The 17526-nt window shown below is 43.0% G+C and overlaps 1 protein-coding gene across 1 annotated transcript in view; it reads left to right on the top strand.

Moving 5' to 3' along the window:
* The window catches only part of LOC126413030 (bumetanide-sensitive sodium-(potassium)-chloride cotransporter), a 220368-nt gene that overhangs the window by 102360 nt on the left and 100482 nt on the right, over positions 1-17526 (top strand). Inside the window, exons 3-4 of the mRNA XM_050082924.1 lie at positions 5541-5636; positions 10194-10447. Of these exons, the coding sequence (XP_049938881.1) occupies positions 5541-5636; positions 10194-10447 (350 nt within the window). The remainder of the gene's footprint in view (positions 1-5540; positions 5637-10193; positions 10448-17526) is intronic.

Raw genomic sequence — 17526 nt, 5'->3', positions numbered from 1 at the left:
AACACCTCTGCATAGATTATGCTATCCGAAAACCACATTCCAATAATCCAATTGTTTCCCCCTCTGATCGCCAACCCTGGAATGCTGCCGCGTCTTTATAAATACATACCATCGTCTCTACACTTACAAGCACACCATTTTCTGTCCCGACGCAACTTCGACTCTCCCACGCAATAAAATTTGCCCCAATAAATATCTGTCCTACCAACTATAATTCCCCATCCACCCCACTCCACACAGGCCTCACGCCCCCCCCCTTTTATTTCCCCAGCTTGTTCCTCCAGCTTTTTAATGAATGTGCAGTACTCCTTTGCAATGTGCGTCGTTGTCATTTTAAAAGAATCCTAAGAATTTATTTATTCTTCCTTATATAAAGGATTGTCGAATGAAAACGGGAAAGATGGGAAAAGGAAAACTGTATAATATTTCAAAACTAGTCGCCGTAACTGTTAATACATTTATCCCACAGTGAGACAAGATGGACAATGTTTGATGTTGCCTACGGAACCATGGCAGTAACCCGGAATGCACCTCTTCGTGGGAAGCAAATTGATGGCCACTAATGTCTTTCTTCAGGCCACCAAATATATGTAAAGCGTATGGGGAGAGACTGGGACTGTAGGGAGGATGTGTAAGGGCTTCCCAGTGAAACCTTTTCAGCGTAATCAAAACAGCTTTAGCAACATGTGAGCACGCTAAGCCTGTTTAGAATACACTGCAGAAGTTTCGCTGGAAAACTCTTACAATCCTTCATACTGTCAAGATCTATCCCCATGCTATTTCCATATCTTTGGAGCCCTAAAGAAAGACATCCTTGCTGTCGATTTGCTTCGGACGAAGAGATGCAGGACTGGGTTAAATGGTTTCATAGGCAGTCGCAAACAATTTTCGATGAAGGCATTGACCGTCTTTTCTCACTGTTGGATAAAGGTATTAACAATTATGGTGATTATTTTTGAAATAATGAACAATTTGTAGCTTTTTCCATCTGTCTCGTTTTCATTTAACTGTACCTTATATCTTTACCAATTAGTCTTTTTGATTTTGGGAAACGAAGAGAAGATACACTGCATTTTGTGTAACTAGTGTCATTCAATCAGATTCTCATAGATTTTACATCCTTAAAATTAGTTTGCTGAAGAAAACGGTATTGTAACTCTGGCAATCCAGCACGCCGCCCATGTGAGGCGAGTGGGATGAAATAACAGTAGAGAAAAAAAGAAGTGTATTACTTTTTATTATGTGTGTGGGAAGCAAGAAACCAGCTAATTTCAGTAAATATTATAGTATAATAAAAATATTAGAGCATGGCCCGGCACAGATCTGTTATAATACATATATGGAACGAAGATCGCTTTCATCCAAGTCTTCCGCCTGCTCAACGAGCGACCACGTGTAATACTCGCACAACCAATGAGACCATGTCATATGAATACTGGCGTAGATATCTTAAAAATTAGTATCTCTTAAAACTGTGCATGTTAAAAAACTAAAAATCGAAACAAGGATGCCAGAATTAAAAAAGTATAATGAAATTAAAGTGGTATCCATATACTAAAAATTATACAAGAAGAAAGCATCATCATATATTGTGTAAAACATTCTCGGACTTCTTGACGTTTCAGTGAAGGGAGAAACATCGAGCTTTCGGCTACTATCCCCATATTCTTCGTCAGGAGCAACTGACTTTCAAAGCTGCTGCTGTGGTGGCCTTATATAGCCCACTGACGGCTTATTATTGGTCGGTAATTAAGGACTTCTGTCGCACATGTTGTCAACGTCTGCCCTGGTAACGCCACTGCTCCCGTAGTAGCGTAAACATTGCGACGAATATCTCTGCCTCTTCTCTGCATCGGGAGCTCGCTTCCATGCACCGCTAAGATAATATCAGCTGTCGCGTTTGAAGTTCTTCTCGCACATTCTTATTTCTCCTGCATCTTTAATTACAGAATCCCAGTATGTAGGAGCTTGGGGCAAAGTTTTTGTTTCGTCAAACAGTACTTTGTGTTTGTTTGTACGATTTTTAATACACGGTTGATGTTCCGCGCAGCGGACGGCAACGGTACGCATGGACAGACTGATGTAATTTCTTCCGCACTCACAAGGATTGTTATAAGTCACAGGGATTCTGAGGACAAAACTGTCCTTAACAGGACATAGCATTTCTTTTAGCTTATTACAAGGCAGGAAAATAGGTCTTCCCAGGACTCCGTTTATTTTTCTGGCTGTGGCTCCGCAGAAATGAAGTAATACACTCGTGGCTTAACATGCGAATGTTCAATATTTTCACATTTCCTTTTCTTGGAGAACGCTGATTTCATATCATTTGAACCATAGCCGTCCCTTCGGAACACGAATTTCGGAATGCGAGCGGTCCTCGTCATAAACAGTTTTTTCTCTGTGCACCACTATATTTAAAACTGCTCTCTTCTGGATTGGATGATGAAACCTCTGGGCACTAAAATGTAAATCAATGTGCGTCGACTTGCTGTACACATAGTGGCGAGACGTCCACTCGACTTTCTTTGTACCAAAACAACATCCGAGAATTTTTTTATACAACAGTGCTGGCGCGAAAGACTTCGTTCTCAACATCGTATATTATTTGTGACAGGAAAATCCATTACAAAAAAAAGAGAGAAAATGACGTCGTATAATACTTGTGGCAGTACGTCCCATTCCAAACACGAGGGAAAGAATCAGCAATATAAGTTGAAAATGTTTCAATGTTGTATACAAGTCGAAGCTTCCTGGCAGATTAAAATTTGTGAGCACTCGAACTCGGGGCTGTGCTTTTTGTTTGCAAGTGCTCTACCAACTGAGCTACCCAAGCACGACTCACGAGCCGTCCTCACAGCTTTACTTCCGCCAGTAGCTCATCTCCTATCTTCCAAACTTCTCACAAGCTCTCCTGCGAAACTGACAGGACGAGCACTCCTGGAAGAAAGGGTACTGCGAAGAGATGGCCTAGCCATCCATATAGCCATAGACTGTGGTATGTTTCCAGATGTGATTTTCACTCTGCAGCGGAGTGTGCGCTGATATGAAACTTCCTGTCAGATTAAAACTGCAATTTCGTATCAGCACGCACTCCGCTGCAGAGTGAAAATTTCATTCTTGTATAAAAATTGTCCAAAAGCCTTCTATTTTCCAACTTTGTCTTTCTGTTCAAAATCTCTTCTGGCTTATTGAAGTGGTTATAAATCTCGGTCTCTACGAAATTACTGAGACTCCTCTTGTTAACTGCCGGCCGAAGTGGCCGAGCGGTTCTGGTGCTGCAGTCTGGAACCGCGAGACCGCTACGGTCGCAGGTTCGAATCCTGCCTCGGGCATGGATGTGTGTGATGTCCTTAGGTTAGTTAGGTTTAACTAGTTCTAAGTTCTAGGGGACTAATGACCTCAGCAGTTGAGTCCCATAGTGCTCAGAGCCATTTGAACCATTTGAACCTTGTTAACTTTATGTAATATCTGCAATGCAGCATCAATATCTTTAGCGGCATGGCTCTCTCTATGCAGGTGAAGCTTAAAACGCGAAGCATTGCTTTCGCTAGAAAGAATTTTTTTCCCTGAATCTCGTGTTAGTTAGTCCTAGGGAGAAACAGTCGCACGTTCCACAGTTGATTTATAAGTCCCCGACTTGGTAAACGGGTTATTACTCTGTGTGGCTTGACAAGGTAATCCAGCACCATGCTAACACCTCTAACCAGCAGTGCTTCCCCCAACTTTTATTCTAGCCACAAATTGTATGCTCACCGGTCAAAGTATTAGTGACCCACATAAAATAGCACACTCAAACACGCTTAAGCCATCGGTACACGTCTGAGTTAACTAACATTGACGTGACAGTCTACGAGTTAAGTGATGTTACATCCTGCTGTTGAGGAGCCATTTCCTCACTTGAAACACAAAACAAGTTCTGCTATTTTTCGGCAAAATGCCACGAACTGTAGAACCAAAATGAAGCAAGAATGCTCCCTCCGTCACAAGCAGAAAGGAAGACGCTATAGTGTATGTGTCGTACTCATTAGAAACCCATACTCGGTGATTTTTATGTTATTATTAACTTGTTGCAGGTTCTGAAGAAGACGTTATTACTAACGTCTAAACCTAGGTAAACGATAAAGTTAACCTGCAACTGTAGGCTGTATATTCTTATATAAACAATATCAGTTGCTGTCGCTGCATAAAAATGTTAAAAATTAGAAAATTGCTTCTTCTGTAAACCGATTCTCTTATTTGTTTCAGTCGTTACTGTTTAAGAGAAGACACAAAACCGACGACGTATCTCTTAGCTTATACCTGTCGCCTCTGAGCTTCTGTTAGAGATATTTGAGGTATGGCATGTGCTATGTACACTATCTGATCAAAAGAATCTGGACAGCCCTTAGTAAGCGCAATTTACCACTCAAGTGTCAAGACAGTCGTACTCACTAGAATAAAAGGAAGAGCGGCGTATTGTACTGTCAACAGAGAAACAGTTAACAGCGGAGTGGGTCGATCAGATGAGCTCAGCGACATCGAATATGAACTAGTGATTCGATTTCACCTAAGTAACATATTCATCAGGTGCATTTCAACCTTCCAAAGATGCTCAAGTCGACTGCTGGTGACATGACTGTGAAGTGGAAAAACGAAGCTAGACCAAGACTAGGCACACCTCATGTGCTGATAAACAGGGACCGTCGAGCGTTGTAAAGGGTGACTGCAAGAAATCGCGTAAAATCAGCTGTTAATGCGTCAGGATTGGCCAGGAGGGGAAAGCAGTAGGCGCCAGTTGAGGTGAAGAATAAAACATAGTTTTAACTGTATGAAGTTTTAATGCCGTAAAAAGGAAAGGCAGCCCTAGAGAAGCCGCCGAGACTGAATGGGCAGCCGCCCAAGAGAGCAGGAGAGGATAACGTCTGGTCGGGTCGGAAGCTGCCAGCAGAAGAGAGCGAACAGCGAATGCCTAAAGAACATACTCGCCATAATGTGTAGAGCCGTCAGTGCAGTATGGATGAGGTGGTGATATGGTATGGGAGTGATTCTCGTGGTTACACTGTTGTCCCCTTATTACTGTTAAGATAACGCTAAATGTGGAGGTTATGACCACATGTTGTCTGCTGCGTACAGTAGAAGAACAGTTTGGAGACGATGATTGCTTGTATTAGCATGACAGTGCACCCTGTCATGAAGCAGAATCTGTTTGGCAATGGCTTCTAATCAGTAACGCCCCTAAACTGGACTGGCCTGCCCAGAGTCCCAACCTGAAACCATTGGAACACCTTTGGGATGATTTAGAACGTCGACTTCGCTCTAGATACCAGGGCCAAACATCACTACCTTCTCTGGTTTCGACTCTTGAGGGAGGACGAGATGCCATTCCTGCACAGACATTGAGACACCTCATTGAAAGTGTCCCCAGCAGGGTTCAAGCCATTATAAAGCTGAAGGGTGGAAGCAGCCCATATTAATGTCCACTAATTGATGTACAGATACTTTTGATCAAGTCTGTATGATCAACGTACCACATGTATGACGTGAACTAAATTTTGTTCTAGGTTTGTCGCTGGTTATCATCGCGATTTCGGCCACTGTGTGCGTGATCACCACGATGTCCCTGTCTGCTATATGCACCAACGGCGAGGTCAAGGGAGGTATGTGTACATCTTGTTTTTAATTCTACTTACAACAGGCTGAGTTTTATCCACGAATTGTTCAGAAAAGAGAGTAACTAACTGTAGATTGGTGGGAACGTTACCACTTACTGTATCTTTTTAGCCTATTTTGAACATAAGCGGCCACCTCATTTATTGATTCTGGAACAACATTTCCAACTTTTTTTTCAATAAATTCAGTTATCATTAATCCCCCCATCAAGGAGTTACAGTCGCTCTGTTCAAAATGAAGAGTCTGTCCTTGACGGATGTCCTGGAAATCTTATATGAAATCAAAAAACCAAACAGTTTTCTCAATCTATAGGATAATGCGCACCGAGTATTTTAATTTATTCATTAAGTATGCAAAAACGTGACCAAAACTTCATGACAAAACTACGTCTTTGTTTCAAACATCCGCAATTTTTTTATTTCGTCAATTTTTTTTAAAAAACTGTGCAATTATTCCGTGCGCAATACCTTGTAGATTAAGAAAATTGTTTTTTTTTTTTAATTTCAAATAAAATTTGCAGACTGCAGCACTTCCGTCATGGACACACCTCATTTGGACACAGCAAACTTAACTCTTCGGTTGGGGGCTTAAAAATGATTGATTTTTAAAAAATCAGAAAATATTGTCCTAGAATAACGTGCAAAAAGATTTACTTTGGCTGCTTCTTTAGTTTTTTGCAAAACCAAATCGTAAAGACCGCTAGTTTTATACTCTGACTGAGGAGAATGGACCATTACACTCACAAAAGGCACCGATCTTCACCCTGTTACAATATAAAATCCAAACAAATGATAGTTCTTGGCTTTTGATTTCGACGGGTGGATTACGCTTGTCCAGTTCGTCAGTGCTCAGGTCCATCACGCGACCTTGTACAGCGTAAATATCATTCGCACATTCTTCTAGCATCCAGGCCTCATTACGTGCCGCGATTATTCCAGAAATACACACTAAATACCTTCCAGCCGACGCTAAAATACTTTGAAATGCATAGACTCCGGCTTCATTTTATCTACTCAGTGATTACTTCCAGCCCATTCGCGTGTTGCCATGATCGTGGGCGCTGATAACCACCATGTTGAGCGCCCTAAACGAACAGCAACCAAAACAGCAATAACCTTGAGCACACACTGATAGAATTGTGTCACTGGCGCTTTCACAGACGCCAACCAGCAGTGCGCATCCTCTAACTTGACACCCTATACAGTTCATAGACACATGTAGCAAAAGCCTAACCAGGGTCAGATTACACATTAGTATACTTTGCTATAGCCAACGGCCTTATTCCCGTCAGGTCACCGAAGTTAAGCGCTGTCGGGCCTGGCTAGCACTTAGATGGGTCACCGTACGAGTCTGCCGAGTGCTATTGGCAAGCGGGGTGCGGAGCTACTTGACTGGGAAGTAGTTGCACCGGTTACGAAAACTGACAACGGTGGGAGAGCGGTGTGCTGACCACACGCCGCTCCGTATCCGCATCCGGAGACGCCTTAAAGGCTGAAGATGACACGACGGCCGATTGGTACCGTTGGGCCTTCCAAGCCTGTTCAGACGGTGTTTGCTTGTATTCTTTGCTATACAGGGTGGTCCATTGATCGTGACCGGGCCAAATATCTCACAAAATAAGCGTCAAACGAAAAAACTACAAAGAACGAAACTTGTCTAGCTTGAAGGGGGAAACCAGATGGCGCTATGGTTGGCCCGCTAGATGGCGCTGCCATAGGTCAAACGGATATTGTTGTGTTGGCGGAAGAGCCAACACCGTTGTACTAGTGGGGGCCGAAATGCACGCGTATTAGCTCACGCAGGCTGGCGTGAGGAGGGAAGAACTATACTGATGTGAGGTCTGGAACATGACAAGATATTAGAATTCAGAAAGCGGACGTAATTAGTTTGATACTTAACTTTAATCCATTAATGATGAACGTCGCTCTTGACGGTACGTGATTCACAATATCAATATCAATAGTAACTGAACATGCCGCCTTGCTAGGTCGTAGCAAATGACGTAGCTGAAGGCTATTCTAAACTGTCGTCTCTGCAAATGAGAGCCTATGTAGTCAGTGAACCATCGCTAGCAAAGTCGGCTGTACAACTGGGGCGAGTGCTAGGGAGTCTCTCTAGACTAGACCTGCCGTATGGCGGCGATCGGTCTGCAATCACTGATAGTGGCTACACGCGGGTCCGACGTATACTAACGGACCGCGGCCGATTTAAAGGCTACCACCTAGCAAGCGTGGTGTCTGGCGGTGACACCACAGATATCAACTGCGTTTTTTAAAATAGGAACCCCCAACTTTTATTACATATTCGTGTAGTACGTAAAGAAATATGAATGTTTTAATTGGACCACTTTTTTCGCTTTGTGATAGATGGCGCTGTAATAGTCACAAACAAATGGCTCACAATTTTAGACGAACAGTTGGTAACAGGTAGGTTTTTTAAATTAAAATACAGAACGTAGGTACGTTTGAAAATTTTATTTCGGTTGTTCCAATGTGATACATGTACCTTTGCGAACTTATCATTTCTGAGAACGCATGCTGTTACAGCGTGATTACCTGTAAATACCACATTAATGCAATAAATGCTCAAAATGATGTCCGTCAACCTCAATGCATTTGGCAATACGTGTAACGACATTCCTCTCAACAGCGAGTAGTTCGCCTTCCGTAATGTTCGCACATGCATTGACAATGCGCTGACGCATGTTGTTAGGCGTTGTCGGTGGATCTCGATAGCAAATATTCTTCAACTTTCCCCACAGAAAGAAATCCGAGGACGTCAGATCCGGTGATCGTGCGGGCCATGGTATGGTGTTTCGACGACCAATCCATCTGTCATGAAATATGCTATTCAATACCGCTTCAACTGCACGCGAGCTATGGGCCGGACATCCATCATGTTGGAAGTACATCGCCATTCTGTCATGCAGTGAAACATCTTGTAGTAACATCGGTAGAACATTATGTAGGAAATCAGCATATATTGCACCATTTAGATTGCCATCGATAAAATGGGGGCCAATTATCCTTCCTCCCATAATGCCGCACCATTCATTAACCCGCCAAGGTCGCTGATGTTCCACTTGTCGCGGCCATCGTGGATTTTCCGTTGCCCAATAGTGCATATCATGCCGGTTTACGTTACCGCTATTGGTGAATGTCGCTTCGTCGCAAAAAATCTGTCATCTTCCCGTAATTTCTCTTGTGCCCAGTGACAGACCTGTACACGACGTTCAAAGTCGTCGCCATGCAATTCCCCGTGCATAGAAATATGGTACCGGTGCAATCGAAGTTGTTGTAGCATTCTCAACACCGACGTTTTTTAGATTCCCGATTCTCGCGCAATTTGTCTGCTACTGATGTGTGGATTAGCCACGGTAGCAGCTGAAACACCTACTTGGGCATCATGATTTGTTGCAGGTCGTGGTTGACATTTCACATGTGGCTGAACACTTCTTGTTTCCTTAAATAACGTAACAATCCGGCGAACGGTCCGGACACCTGGATGATGTCGTCCAGGATAGCGAACAGCACACATAGCACACTCCCGTTGGGCATTTTGATCACAGTAGCCATACATCAACGCGATATCGACCTTTTCCGCAATTGGTAAAAGGTCCATTTTAACACGGGTAATGTATCACGAAGCAAATACCGTCCGCACTGGCGGAATGTTACGTGATACCACGTACTTATACGTTTGTGACTTTTACAGCGCCATCTATCACAAAGCGAAACAAGTGGTCCAACTAAAACATTCATATTTCTTTACATACTACACGAATATGTAATAAAAATGGGGGTTCCTATTTTTAAAAAACGCAGTTGATATCCGTTTGACCTATGGCAGCGCCATCTAGCGGGCCAACCATAGCGCCATCTGGTTTTCCCCTTCAAGCTAGACAAGTTTCGTTCTTTGTAGTTTTTTCGTTTGATGCTTATTTCGTGAGATATTTTGCCCGGTTGCTATCAATGGACCACCCTGAATACAGTCGCTTTGATAGTTTACTAAATATTCTCTGAATAATAAACTTAATTCGAAAAAAGATAAATAAACAATTCTGTGTAATTTTTCTGACTTTATAAGTAATTATTGTATATTATTGTATACTCTGGCTGTATTACATAAACAAAAAGACATTAGTAAAACATGTAGTAATTGTCTTCACTGGATGGGTGTAGTGATAGGCCTATCATTACGTTACAAGGGTTTTATTAACACTTGAATCGCTCACTGTATGATCCCAAAACTCTGCTGAGTTCTGTTTCAGCTACATTTCGTGTCATATCAAGTTTCCTCAGCTTTGTATCTTGTGCTTATGTGATACTGTATCATAATCTTAAATTATTGTGCTGATTCTTTCTATTGCGTCATTTCTCTCTCTCTCTCGCTCTCTCTCTCTGCTTGTGTGTGTGTGCGTGTGTGTGTGTGTGTGTTTGTGTTTGTGTGTGTATTATGTTTGTACAAAGTTGTTGGTGGTATTACTCAATAAACCTTAGCCAAATGCCAAAAAAAAAGTGTCACGTTCCTGTGTCCCGCCACAGGTGGTATCTACTTCATCATCTCTCGGTCTCTGGGCCCCGAATTCGGTGCTAGCGTAGGCATCGTTTTCGCCTTCGCCAATGCCGTCGCCGCGTCCATGAACACCATCGGCTTCTGCAACTCTGTCGGCGACTGGCTCGAGGAGTACAACACCAAAATCGTCGATGGCGATGTCAACGACGTTCGTATCATTGGTGTCCCTGCCATCGCCGTCATGATCATCATATGCGCCGTAGGTATGGAATGGGAATCCAAGGTAAGCACATTACACGCACTCTGTCGACAACACAAAATTTCGCTAACTTTTCACACATTGTACTCTCTATCCAGGTAGCGTTTGTGCCAGCGCGTTATATAGGAAGGTCGTTCGATAATTAATGCCACAATTTTTTACAGCCGTTAATACAGGATGGGAAAAATAAAACAGACCTAAAAATGTTTGTTACGACTGACACGGGACTGGCCCATGTTGATGAACTGGAGAATTGCCCATCATAAAAAAAATGCTGGAAACTGTGATTTTGCTGCACCAACCGGTTGCTGTCACATGTTTGCGGGTGCCCAACTCTCGCCTGATCTATCTAGAGTACTTCGCTGTGTCATCGCGTTCGAGTGAGTGAGAGGAGCAGCCGCTTAATGACTGGTTGAATGACACACAAAATGGTGCACACGATAAAACAGCGCGTGTTAATTGTCGAGCGTTATGCAAACACAAATCGCGGAAAAAAGTGTGAAGATCTCCTTCCGTAAGAGTTTAAGACTGGAAGTGTTTTGGTAAACCTCCAGCAAAGTCTGCAATACTGTTGAAATTAATACCCCTACCTGTATACAGGCGTTGATATAAGTCAATGGGGACAGCTGAAAATGTGTGGCCCCGACCGGGACTCGAACACGGGATCTCCTGCTTATATGGCAGACGTTCTATCCATCTTTTTTTCTAGTTGATCTCATTTTGTTCTACACTGTTCATTGAATTTGTTCGGGGCGGACGTACGATGACACACGTTCAGGTTCTTCGTAGATCCGTGCACTCAGTTTTTTAATTACGGAAGGAAGGTAACCATCTGACCAAACACGCTGAGCTACAGTGCCGGCAATCTTGGTTTGTTCGTAATTGATCGTTTTATTTGTTCGGGGCGGACGTCCTATGACACTTGTTCGAATTCTTCGTTGATACATTAACCCAGTTTTTTTTTTTTTTTTTTTACAGCTGGCAGCTAACCCTCTGACCGAACACGCTGAGCTACCGTGCCGGCATGAAATCAATATGGAGAGTTGAAAATATGTGCCCGACAGCGTTTTCATTTTGTTCGTAACTGATCGTTGTGTTTGTTCAGGGGCGGACGTCCTACGATACTTGTTGAAGTTCTTCGTTGATACATTAACCCAGTCTTTTTTATTGTAGAGGGCAGCTAACGCTCTGACCGAACACGTTGAGATATCGCGCCGGTATCCATCTGAGCCACCGAGGACACAGAGGATAGTGCGACTGCAGGGACTTACCTCTGGCACGCCTAACGTGAGACCCACATTCCCAACTTACTTTCCCACACTATATTCATAATGCCCCTGCCCATTACACTCATTACTCGCAGCTTTTTGCCGATTCCCGTAAGAGTTCGGGCACTGTTTGTGCATCCGCACAGAAGAAGACGGTCAAATGGCTGGGAGCCTTGCCATTAAAATTGCTACACCAAGAAGAAATGCAGATGATAAACGGGTATTCATTGGACAAATATATTATACTAGAACTGACATGTGATTACATTTTCACGCAATTTGGGTGCATAGATCCTGAGAAATCAGTACCCAGAACAACCACCTCTGGCCGTAATAACGGTCTTGATACGCCTGGGCATTGAGTCAAACAAAGCTTGGATGGCGTGTACAAGTAAAACTGCCCACGCAGCTTCGACACAATAACACAGTTCACCAAGAGTAGTGACTGGCGTATTGTGACGAGCCAGTTGCTCGGCCACCATTGACCAGACGTTTTCAATTGGTGAGAGATCTGGAGAATGTGCTGGCCAGGGCAGCAGTCGAACATTTTCTGTATCCAGAAAAGCCCGTACAGGACCTGCAACATGTGATGGTGCATTACCCTGCTGAAATGTAGGGTTTCACAGGGATTGAATGAAGGGTAGAGCCACGGGTCGTAACACATCTGAAATGTAACGTCCACTGTTCAAAGTGCCATCAATGCGAACAAGAGGTGACCGAGACGTGTAACCAATGGCACCCCATACCATCACGCCGGGTGATACGCCAGTATGACGATGACGAATACATGCTTCCAATGTGCGTTCACCGCGATGTCGCCAAACACGGATGCGACCATCATGATGCTGTAAACAGAACCTGGATTCATCCGAAAAAATGACGTTTTGCCATTCGTGCACCCAGGTTCGTCGTTGACTACACTATCGCAGGCGCTCCTGTCTGTGAAGCAGCGTCAAGGGTAACCGCAGCCATGGTCTCAGAGCTGACAGTCCATGCTGCTGCAAACGTCGTCGAACTGTTCGTGAAGATGGTTGTTGTCATGCAAACTTCCCCATCTGTTGACTCAGGGATCGAGACGTGGCTGCACGATCCGTTACAGCGATGCGGATAAGATGCCTGTCATCTCGACTGCTGGCGATGCGAGGCCATTGGGATCCAGCACGGCGTTCCGTATTACCCTCCTGAACCCACCGAGTCCATATTCTGCTAACAGTCATTGGATCTCGACCAACACGCACAGCAATGTCGCGATACGATAGACCGCAATCGCGATAGGCTACAACCCGACCTTTATCAAAGTCGGAAACGTGATAGTACGCATTTCTCCTCCTTACACGAGGCATCACAACAACGTTTCACCAGGCAACGTCGGTCAACTGCTGGTTGTGTATGAGATATCGGTTGCAAACTTTCCGCATGTCAGCACGTTGTAGGTGTCGCCACCGGCGCTAACCTTGTGTGAATGCTCTGAAAATCTAATAATTTGCATATCACAGCATCTTCTTCCTGTCGATTAAATTTCGCGTCTGTAGCACGTCATCTACGTGGTGTAGCAATTTTAATGGCCAGTAGTGTACTTAAACCTAATTAACCCAGGGACATCATACACATCCATGCCCGAGGCAAGGTTCGAACTTGCGACCGTAGCAGCAGCGCGGTTCCAGCCTGAAGCGCGTAGATCCGCTCGGCCACAGCGGCCAGCCATACATGTCCTTTCAGTAAGATGGCGTAAGACCGGCGCATTGAAATCAGATTATATTGAAAGACAGGGTCTTCTAGCCATATGGGTGCGGAATAGCATAGTGTATTGGAATCCTGAGTAAAACCAACCTGCTAACAGGAAAAAAGTGTTGCATTAACTACTGAACGCCCCTCGCACTGATGTAATATTGTTCAGTAAACCATCCTCAGTCATGAATAGAAATATCTGCACTCATACCCGTTACAACCTGTAGAGCGGAATGTTGTTTCAGATGCTTCAGATCTGATGTTTCTTCTGCATGTGTCCCAAGTTTCGAACAATTCCTACATATGACCAAGCCCTAGTGAATCATCGAAATGGTGTCTAGCAAGTTGGTGTGGAAAAACAGACAGTAGTGAAAAATCAGTAAACGTTTGTGCAGTGTATGGTAGTGATGTTGTTGATAGAAGTACTTGGGCGATGGTAAAGAGAGTTTAAAGCATCAGTAAGAGCAGACAACGAGCTCCATGATCGGCCACTTTGTGGATGTCCTGTCACAGTCCCTGCTTCCACCATGGTGAATCGCGCGGACGCCATTATGCATGCAGACCGCCGCATCACGAGTCGTCGGTTGGTTCTACAGCTATCAGTGAGCACCGGAAGTGCATGTGCTGTAATAGAATCTCTCTGATATTAAGGGGCTCCGGAACGCCCTATACTTGCAATGTTAAAATAACGCTTATAAATTACATCTTTCCTCACAAAGTATTTGAGGTAGGAAGTTGAACTTTTTACAGATTATTTATTGGAATATGGGCTACAACTTAACACAGGGATTTTACAAAATTTTAGTTCAGTTATTAAAGATGATTTTTTTTCAATTGTAATGAAAATTCACAACATTTTTTTGCAATTTTTTATTTATATATTCAAAAATATACAGTTTTTTTGGAAAAAGGCTGTGTTAAATTATGCAGAAGGTACTGTGTAACATTTACTGAAAGTTTGAAACAAATATGTTTGGAATATTCTTAGAAAACATGTAATTAGTATGAGAAAATAAAAGTTTTGGGAATCGAGCGACAAAGATTGGATTAACTTTTTAGTGCATTCCAGGTCCATAGGATGGATTATCTTCATCCTCTGCAAACTCCTCCTCCAGCTTCCTCTTGTTCCTCCTCCTGTTTACTCTTGCTTGTATTTCTAGACTCTTTACAGCCCTGTCTGCAGCCCGAAGGCGTTCCTTGTCTAAAGCAAGCATCGCTCGTTGTTGTGTTCGTAGATTTTGCTACCATTTTCTTCAGTTGCAGTTACTGCAACACTGTTCCAAAAGGTGGTCATGTATGAACACTTATCACATTTCAGTTGTATTTCACTAGCAAGTCCTACGTGCTCTATTATTGAGAGTTCCAGACCAACTTCACTACAATGAATACATCTTACACAGTTTGAAAAAATTCCTTTGAGAACCGACATATCAAATATTTCATTCACATCCGAATCGCCCATAAAACATTCATAGTTTTCACTCATTGAACCAAGCTTCTTCTGTGCAGTATTTTATTTCCCACTTTGACTGCTATGGGCAGGTGTACTTGAGAGGTTAGGTTCACTCACTTGGTTATCGTCTTTATTGTTTACAGTAATAACACATACCTTTGGCTTTCCAACATTTCTCCTTTTCTTAAAAGCCTTCAGAGGATTTCTAATAACTTTACTTTTACTCATTATTATACTTCAACAAAACAGAGACTCAAGAAACAGAATTAATTACGAATATTTTCGAGATAACGACAGAGTAAATAAACATGAAACAATCGACAATCCCACCAGCGATATATATTGAACCATCACAGGTTAGCCACAACACATACTTTATCTCACATCACTAAAATGTACCTGATGAACACGGACGTTAATAATAACACCATTTGACAGCAGTTTAACAGCGCCACAGTGGGTCACGCCCATGTAGAACACATTTCAAAAAAAATTTAAAAATAGTTGTAGTCTTCGGAATTGAATAAATTATATATCTATTAAAAGGTAATAGTCTGCAGATTCAGAAAACGCAAAAAAGTAAAAATTGAACTTTTCATGATTTTGAGCCTTTCCGGAGCCCCTTAACAGTTTGCTTAAGATGGTTTCCTCGAATGCCCACAACAGATAACGAAATTCAAAGAAAAACCATTTCATCTGAACAGCTGGAGTTACTTGAGGCCAATGGAAAGGTGCTTCTGTCGCGGATCGTTACAGATGACGAACCCTGGGTGCGTCACTAGCAGGAGACAAAAAGACAGTCACTAGAGTGGCACCTGCTCCGCAGTCACCAAAAGAAAGTAATGATGTCATTTTTTGGGATAGTGATGGTGTCATTCTCGCGGATGTGTTGCCACAAGTCCGCAGCTCGTGGTCGTGCGGTAGCGTTCTCGCTTCCCACGCCCGGGTTCCCCGGTTCGATTCCCGGCGGGGTCAGGGATTTTCTCTGCCTCGTGATGACTGGGTGTTGTGTGATGTCCTTAGGTTAGTTAGGTTTAAGTAGTTCTAAGTTCTAGGGGACTGATGGCCATAGATGTTAAGTCCCATAGTGCTCAGAGCCATTTGAACCATTTGTTGCCAAAAAAGTCAACCGTTAATTCAGAGGTCTATGCGAAGACTGAACAAACTCAACAAACGTGTTCGACCTGACAACAATCCAAACGGAATCTTGCTCTAACACGGCTGTGGACTCCCATACTGAAGTCTCAGATCCCAGAAACACGTTGCCAATTTGTGCTAGACATATTACCTCATCCACTCTATAGTCCAGATCTGGCGTCCACGGACTTCAGTTTTTTTTTCCCCACCCAAGGATTCTCTGCGTGGGACTCAATTTGAAAATGATGTGAGCGTAGTTCATACAGTGAGAACACGGCTACAGGCACGCAAAAAGAGCTTTTCCAGACAGGGAATACATGAGTCAGGGAATAGAGCATGGCGGGAACTACGTAGAAAAACAGTACATATAAAAATACGTTAATTGAATTTGTCACTAGAGTCTAATTTTTAAGGATAAATATGTTCCGATGAAAAATTTGGGGGCATTGATTCATAAAAGATGCCAGTGGAAGAATGTTAACAGAAGATCAAAAAATTGGAAGAAGATGGATGGAATACTTCAGAGAATTACTAAACTCTGATTAACCAACCGAACTACTTGAGTTTGATGAACCAGTAACAGTAGACCCTGAATATCCTCCACCCACCATTGAAGAGATAAGGAACCAGATTAAAAACCTTAAGAATGGTAAAAGTCCAGGTGAGGACGGTATTCCTGCTGAACTTCTCAAGGCTGGAGACGAAATCCTCTGTTTCAAAATCCACAAGCTAATCGAGCAAATTTGGGTAAAACATGAAATACCAGAGGAATGGAAGGTAGCTGTGATATGCCCCATATATAAAAAGAAAGACAAATCCGTATGTGACAACTACAGGGGCATAGCGCTACTCAACACCTGTTATAATATCTTCTCCAGCTGCCTATTAGAACGAATAAAACCTATAGCAACAGACATAATTGGAGAATACCAAGGTGGTTTCCAGGAAGGGCGATCAACCACGGACCAGATTTTTGTCCTAAAACAGGTCTGTGAAAAAATGTACGAATACGGACGAGAGATACATCTCCTGTTTGTAGACTTCAAGAAGGCTTACGACAGTATACATAGACCTAGCCTGATTAGAACTATGACAGAGTTTGGTATACCAAAGAAGTTGGTCAAACTGGTAGAGGTATGCCTAAATGACACAAAACTTAAGGTTAAGGTAGGCAATCAAATGACAGAAAGCTTCCAAGTTGTAACAGGATTACGCCAAGGAGATGGGCTATCACCTGTCCTCTTCAACCTGGCACTTGAGAAGGTAATGCGCGATTTCAACAAAGAAAACATCAAGGGCATTCAAGTTGGTAATGAACACATTACATATCTGGCCTATGCGGACGACATTGCACTATTAGCATGCACACAAGAAGATCTGAAGAGAAGTATCCAGACCTTGGAGTTATTGGCAGCTAGGATCGGTCTACAAATTAGCTCTGAAAAGACAGAGTATATGACCATAGGAAGAAAGATCCAGAACTCTCAAGATTTAATTGTGAACAACACCAGGTATAA

This window comes from Schistocerca serialis, chromosome 7 (genome assembly GCF_023864345.2).
Source record: "Schistocerca serialis cubense isolate TAMUIC-IGC-003099 chromosome 7, iqSchSeri2.2, whole genome shotgun sequence".
In the NCBI taxonomy this organism is placed as follows: Eukaryota; Metazoa; Arthropoda; class Insecta; order Orthoptera; family Acrididae; genus Schistocerca; species Schistocerca serialis.
This window is presented reverse-complemented; position numbering and strand designations above follow the sequence as displayed.